The 7,153-nt window shown below is 39.2% G+C and overlaps 1 protein-coding gene across 1 annotated transcript in view; it reads left to right on the top strand.

Moving 5' to 3' along the window:
* The first annotated feature begins 3,443 nt into the window (after positions 1–3,443).
* Positions 3,444–7,153, top strand: part of rbm20 (RNA binding motif protein 20) — a 52,065-nt gene continuing 48,355 nt past the window's right edge. Inside the window, exons 1-2 of the mRNA XM_018679722.2 lie at positions 3,444–3,505; positions 5,017–5,078. Coding sequence (XP_018535238.1) covers positions 5,074–5,078 — 5 coding nt within the window. The 5' untranslated portion in view covers positions 3,444–3,505; positions 5,017–5,073. The remainder of the gene's footprint in view (positions 3,506–5,016; positions 5,079–7,153) is intronic.

Raw genomic sequence — 7,153 nt, 5'->3', positions numbered from 1 at the left:
GAGATCCCACATGGCACACATGGCGTGGCTATCATTCTGGTGTAGCGTCACCTTGCACTGGTGGCTTATCTGGAAGGTTGTGACCTCCTGAGATGAATTCGTAGATCCCCTTTGTAATACCACAGACCTCCAGAGCATCTTGGTCCACGGCGCTCGCCAGGACTCCTCGCATTGGTGTCATACGTCACAAGTTTTTAACCTTTGAAAGCAGAGTACCCACAACTGGGTTTTTTCGTGAGCATTGTACTGCACTCCGTGACACTGGTTCTGGTGTTAGACGTGATCTAACTCTGGCCTGGCAGTTTATGTGGGAGATGACTGGTGAAAGTGAAACATAAGTAAATCAATTTGACATTTTACTTCAGACTCCTTGGCTCCACTGTATTTCAGGAACCAGTGCTTCACATCACACTCTCTCTGCTGTACTGCTTTCCTCCAGCTTCTCCCACAACCAATTCACACTTCTGTAGTGAAAATAGAAACAACATCATCTGATTTCCTAACTGTTATTCCTCTGCCATTTCCTCCACCATCTGCAATATACTGATATTTAAGGAACATTTATTTACATTTTTACACTCATGAGTGTGAGAGACAGTAATTTACATGTTTATAATCCACTGTTTTATTCCTGTTCGTTTGTCAGAAGTCAATCACAGCGGACAGTCATTTCTCAGGTATCGGATGAGAGCTTCACTTGACTGAAATACAGCATGGCCTTTATTCATCCACTCTTTCCCCTGAGATTGAAGAGAGAAGGGAAGGTCTGAGGAGGAGAGGGACGAATTTATTTGTAGAGCACCTTTCAACAACAAGGAGCTTTACTTTACATGAGATAAACTGGGAGTGGAAGATGATACTGTAATTGATCCTTGAACAAAACAAATCTAGGCCAGTATATTGTCATCACATGGTGTGAATGACCAGATAATTATCTTGGTGCAATCCAAGACTCTGCAGCTGAAAGACAGGTTCCAGATGTAAGATATAGATGTAAAGTTATATATTTATGTTATATTTTGCTCTAGAAACTCACAGTTATACAAATAATATTTACTAATTAACTTTTTTATTAATTAGACTGAATGTATGTATCTATTCTGTAACTAGCCACATTTTAATGTTATACAACCTAGCAAAACCAGAAAAAAAACTTGGTAAATAAACATGACTTCAAGGGGGAGATGATTTATGTGTGCAGTATATATGTAGCTATACAGTACATCATGTGTTGTATCACTCATATAATCTGCAATTTCTATTTTTCTGATTTCATCATGTTAACTGCGCTGCCCTCAAAGTCAGTTAGAAAAACAGGTGCCAGCATGTCACTCAGGTGAGCCTGGTGCGATACTGACAGCACACCTCATCCCTCTGTGACCAGGGCCTGCCAGCCGAGAGCAGATCTGTTGCTCTGCCTGCCAGACATTAACAACCCTGCACGCTATCTGTCGCCAAGTCAGCTAACAGATGATGAGGCTCAAGAGGACCTACGCTTCATATCGCTGCCTATCTGGTCCATCATATTCCCAAACTCATCTCTTACAGATTTCAATTTCCTTCCATCCCATCTATATCAAACTTAGTCCTCCTCTCCTCTCCTTTCCTCTCCTCTCCCTCCCGCTTCCTTTCACACCTGGCATCCCCTCTTTCTGTCTTCCACTCTCAGACAATAAACACCATATCTTTTCCACCGTCCGCTCGCCCGCCCCTCTGCCCTCTGGTATTGGAATGTGGAGTACAGTAATGGACAGATAATACCAGCTCCCATTATCAAGCTCCTTATCATAAAAATAGGCATAAAGCTGTCCAGGTTTTTACAGTCAACAAGTTAATTTGTTGTCTAGCAGGTGCTTATCAACTCCGGTGGAGAGTAGCAGGAGGAGAAGGAGGAGGAGTAGGAAGGCTTGTAAACAGATTGGCTGTGTCCTTGCATTTCATGGTGGTCCATCTGTCATGCAGGCCTGACAGGCTGACTGGCTATCTGTCTCTCCTGCTCCAAAGTCATCTCCATATCTGTCTGGCTTATCTGCTTGTCAGCTGATCAGTCTGTCTGTCATCTGTCCGCTTGTCTCACTGCGTGTCACAGACATGTGATTCTGGTTTGTGCTAAAGTTTCGATATAAACATGTTACTGTCTGAAAAGCCTGAGCTGGAGCCTGGTGGTGGTGTTGGTGAGGGATGAATAGCAGGCTGCCAAGCAAAGAACCACTGATGACAGATGTGGTTTTATAAGCATTTTGTGCTCTGGGAGAAAATAATGTCATTCATTAGGTTGAATCTCAGAGAGCACAGCCAAAGACAAACAGTTTTTCTGGGCTTGCAGTGGTGGTTTGTGCATGTTCAGCACGTGGGGGTGACATTAGTTTTAGTTTGGTTTATTCCCCCAGTTCACAAGCAAGGAGTCCTTGCATTTATCATGGAAGTCCTGGGGGCAAACAAGGGTAAAGATAATTATTCAAAAAACATTTTTTTTGACCACTTCATGTTTGCTTGCTCCCACTCACTAGTAACTCGTGAGTTAAGACACATTTTCATTTTCCCGAATATTCCGACAGCACGTGAATGCACCATGCATTATCAACCGCTGCCAAGAAACCCGAATTACCGTAAACGCAGCTTACTTCCGCCGTGAGCTCACAATGTAATGTCAGCATAATTTAGTGTTTTTATCCACAAGAAACCTAATTTAACTTTCCAGGTCTCATATTTAAATAACTAAGCCATTAGTTAAACTTTGTCTTAAACTCACACTTTGTTCTGCTCTCTTAAAATATTCAAGAACATTTTTATCAACGACTTTGCACCTCTGTGTTGGTGTTAATTTACATAGAGTGTCTACGGTTATTTAGCAAGCTAGGTACCTTTGTTCTTCTAAATCTCGTCGGCTGTTGTAAGATAGCTTGTAACGCCAACTAGCTACAGTATACTCTGTAGAAGTTCAGCAGGTTAGCTAATCAACAAAGGCAAAATTTTAAATCCCAAACTTCAGTTAACATGATGTCTCTTACTCAACAATGCAGCTGCCATTATCCAAAAGAAAAAAAAATCATCATTATCATCATATTATTGACCAAATAAGTCCCCAAATGAAGTGTTTAATGTACATCAACTGGCAGTCAACCCAAAATTTATTGCTGCATATTTGTGTAGTTAGTTTAACTACTTAAACTCCATGCTAATGGTAATTGTTATTGTATGAGATTAGAGGATGTCAAATAACAGGACAGTGGTTCCCAAACCTCACAACACAGATTATTTGGCCAGTTACAGTCTGTAATCAGTCACTTAGCTCACAGCAGGAAGAGCACAGGTGTTCCTGATAACATTAACGATCTCTGTCCTGTTGAGGTGTCATGTAATCACTCCATTTATTATTTACAGCTGTGTGGTTTTTTTTTCTTACTATGACAACTTAGGTGAAAAGCCTATTGCTTTTGAGCTAGGTTGATAAGATGAGCAAAAGGCAAAAAACTTTGGGAGCTGGAAAGTTTCTTGGGAGGAGGTAGGATTAAAAAAAAAGATAAAGATAAAATACTGTTGTGTGTATTGTAATATCTAAACATTTCAGTCATGTTGTGGTCGACCTAATACAGGTGGCTTTTGTGGCAGGTGTGTGAGAGGAGTTCAAGTATTTAACAGAGCAAGCTGGTGCTCACTCTAGAGTTTGAAGATAGAGCAGATCAGGTGTTATTTTTTTGGTATAAATTTAACACATTCTTTCATCTGTATTTCTAACCTAGTTAGCCTAGTTAGGGTGGTGAATTAGCTATTATCCAGAGTGGCCACAATATTCTTTAACTGTCTTGGTAAATTACTTCATAACTTTCCAAGATTCATTTGGCAAAGATAGTTAGCTAGCTATCCACATGAGCCATATAGGCCTGTAATAGTTTAGGTAAAGTATTTAACCAGACTTTTGACCTTCCAAGTCTATACTATTTTCTCAGCATTTTGTCATAATTACCATGAAGCTGAACTTCAATTGTGTAGAAATATACATGAAATTAAATGGATAAAAATACAGAGTAAAATTTTAATTAAAACATAATATTAGTTTTGTGTCCAGAGATCTTCTCAGAGTAATGTTTATTTAGCTGACACCAATCTGCTGACAGGCAGACAGACATTAACCCCCGTTGGCCTGCTGAGCTGCTGGAGCCCTGCAAGAGGCCCTGGCTCAGACTCCGTGGAACCAAAGGTCACGAGCCAATCTGGCCCCTGGTTTCACTGCATGACCCAAGCCTCTGGCCTGAGCTAGAGTGTGATATGCTTGAGATTGATTGGTGTTGTTTTAACAGCGTATCCTGTGATTTGCATGACTTTTCAACTTTCTGTAATTTAACTTGCATTGCTGTAAAATTAGCAGCAAATTTTTAACATAAAAATTGGAAAGAGCTGTGTGTTAATCTTGGAATGGCATGCAAGGCTGTAGTTTACGCTTGTTAAGTCATGACATCTATGGCTTAAGATATGGCTCATTACATTTTTGAGATTCTTCATTCATCTCTAAAAATGCAATTTAAACTGGAAAAAAAAGGCTGGACATCATAGACTTTTCAAGGGAAAGACCTACTCAACACCATGTCATGAACTGGACATATGTTGATTCATTAGAAACGCTAAAACTTAATTATACACTAAATAGTAGAAACACCTCTCTGTATAATGCAGAGCAGTTTAACAGCACCACAAACTACATCCTCCACACTGATCACACAGTTGAATCAATACCTCTCTAAAACAGTTTCTATAAAAACTGAACATTATATATTATTATTTTATTATTATATATTGCTAGGTGGACTTAATAAACTGGCAACTGAGAGTATAGGATTTGATAATCAAATAATTGATAATCAAAAACATGCAACTAAGCAACTGAATGCAGCCTTCACCACAGCTACTTTTTTAATTTTAGTTTTAAAGTAGTTATTTCAATTATGAATAATAAAGAAACCAAGTGATAGCGCTTCTACTAAATAATTTCCTGATACTCTGTCCTTCCCCCGACAGGAACTGAGTAAGCTGTCTGTTTTCACTTTTGCCTACCTAGGGATTAATTCAGCAATTATGAGGTAAGTGGTAAGTTATAAATTCAGTTTAATTTGTATTTATCTGTATCACTTAGGCTACCAATTTAATTACAAGAAATGGTACAATTTTTACAAGACTTGCCACTTGTCAATTAATGTGGGTGCTGTTCAAGTCTATAAAACGTGAATGTGTTAACAAACTGCGTCCTAATCTCAGCTGTTAAAAGCTTCTTGGGGTGAAATCCATTTGCACAGGATCTAATGCAGTTTCCACTGCTGGTGTTAGTGTTGTTCAGGTCTATAAAACATTAAGTGTTTACAAACTGGCTTCTACTTTTGGCTGTTTAAAAGAGGCCTTTTTCTGTCTGTCCTCCATAAAGCCAGTAATGTGTTTGGACTATAGCAATCCAGCACGCTGCGGCGCAGCCGTGTGTCACTGTGTAATTTTAGTTCAACAATAAAAAAATGCAACTGCTGTCCTGTCATGAACAATGGCATTTACAGGCTGTTGTTGTCTGTGATTGCTGGTGCCTCATTCCTTTTTTAAGCTTGTTTTATGAGGTCATGTGTTCTCTAGATCCTGGGCCAAATGCTGATGGCTGGTCATAACTTCTCTGAAGTCTGGGTTAGCCACAAGGGCATCGATGTCATTTTTCAGAGTTTCTTTTGCAGTGATTTTAGATGAACATTTTTGAATGTTGATTTGTTTGTTGCTTGGGTTGGACAGATCTATAAATTGATCAGTTGGCCCACTGAAAAAATGAGAGAAGTAAAACTACTTTTTCAGGCCCCAAGCTTCAGGACTTAAAAACCTGTAATGAAATCTGCATTACTCTTAGTTTAATAAGACAACAAGGAACCTAGTAACATTTTTCAGCATGGGAATAGTGCAAGTTTTGGTTTGTGTGACTGTGTAAATACTCTGTCAGAAAAAGTTCCATCCGCCATAGAATACAGTTTTTTAATCATTTGAACATTTTTCTCCTTTTGACATAAAACACAACTGTATGGTTGTGTATGTGACTGGTGCTGCTAGCTGGTGTTCCTGTTTAAGTGCGCACATGAGAGGCCTGCTGAAATAGATACCTTCTTCTCATGCAACGGGTATAATCACATTTGACCTTCAGTGTGTATGTGTGCGCATGTAAGTGTGTCACATGTGTTTGTGAATGAATTTGGGAGCTTTGGCTTGTCACATACTGTAGCCCACTCGGCTCTCAACATATAGGTCTCACTATAATGAGGCTAAAGGTAGAAAATTAGAACGGTTTTAATTAACAGACTAAGCCTGCTTAATGGCTTCACACATGTCAGCTTAAATCCTCTGCAGAATAAACATTCCCCTCTTCATGGGAATGTTCAGCTCCAGAGAGGCATTCTCAGCTGCACTGGGAGCATTTTCTGGAAAACCGATCGCTTGGAAAACGAGCTGCTTCTTACTTAGCACAGTGTTATTTCGGCATTTGGCAAATGGTATGGATTGTTATGGTTGTCGTTGTTTCACTGAATTATTGTGTCACAAAATCTAATGGTGATATTGATACGGAGAAGTTGTGGTGCCATCACATTTTTCATCCAACAAGATTAGCATAGAACACAAACCATCTCCCTGTTCCCTTTATCCCTGTAAAACTAGAGACACTCTAAATACCTCTTAATTTCCTAGTAATGACTGCATGCATGGTAAGATATACTGCTCTGCTTTCAGATCCACACATAACAATTTGGACACACATACTGTTGGCTTAAGCACACACACACACACACACACACACGCACATACACACACACAAACATCTGGCCTCACATCTTTAAAGTCTCTCAGAAGTCTGGCATGAATATTTGCCAAAATGCATCAAAAATGTTACCTTCACATACAATATTCCAGACCGTTACATTCAATCATATATTTCAGAAAACACAGCCGACTTCTCCCGTCATATAAAATTCTAGCTAGTGGGGCTATACATTCCTGTTTTTAGTATATATCACCAATTTGGATGTTTAGTAGCATACACAGATAATCTGTAGCAGTTACATGGAAATCTTTAAAATTAGATGTCTTCAAAAGATTAATTCCCATAACATACAGAGTCCATATTTTTTTATTATTATAT

Source organism: Lates calcarifer, linkage group LG5 (assembly GCF_001640805.2).
Source record: "Lates calcarifer isolate ASB-BC8 linkage group LG5, TLL_Latcal_v3, whole genome shotgun sequence".
Lineage (NCBI taxonomy): Eukaryota > Metazoa > Chordata > Actinopteri > Centropomidae > Lates > Lates calcarifer.
The sequence above is the reverse complement of the archived record's forward strand: the minus strand, read 5'-3'. Positions and strand labels throughout refer to the sequence as shown.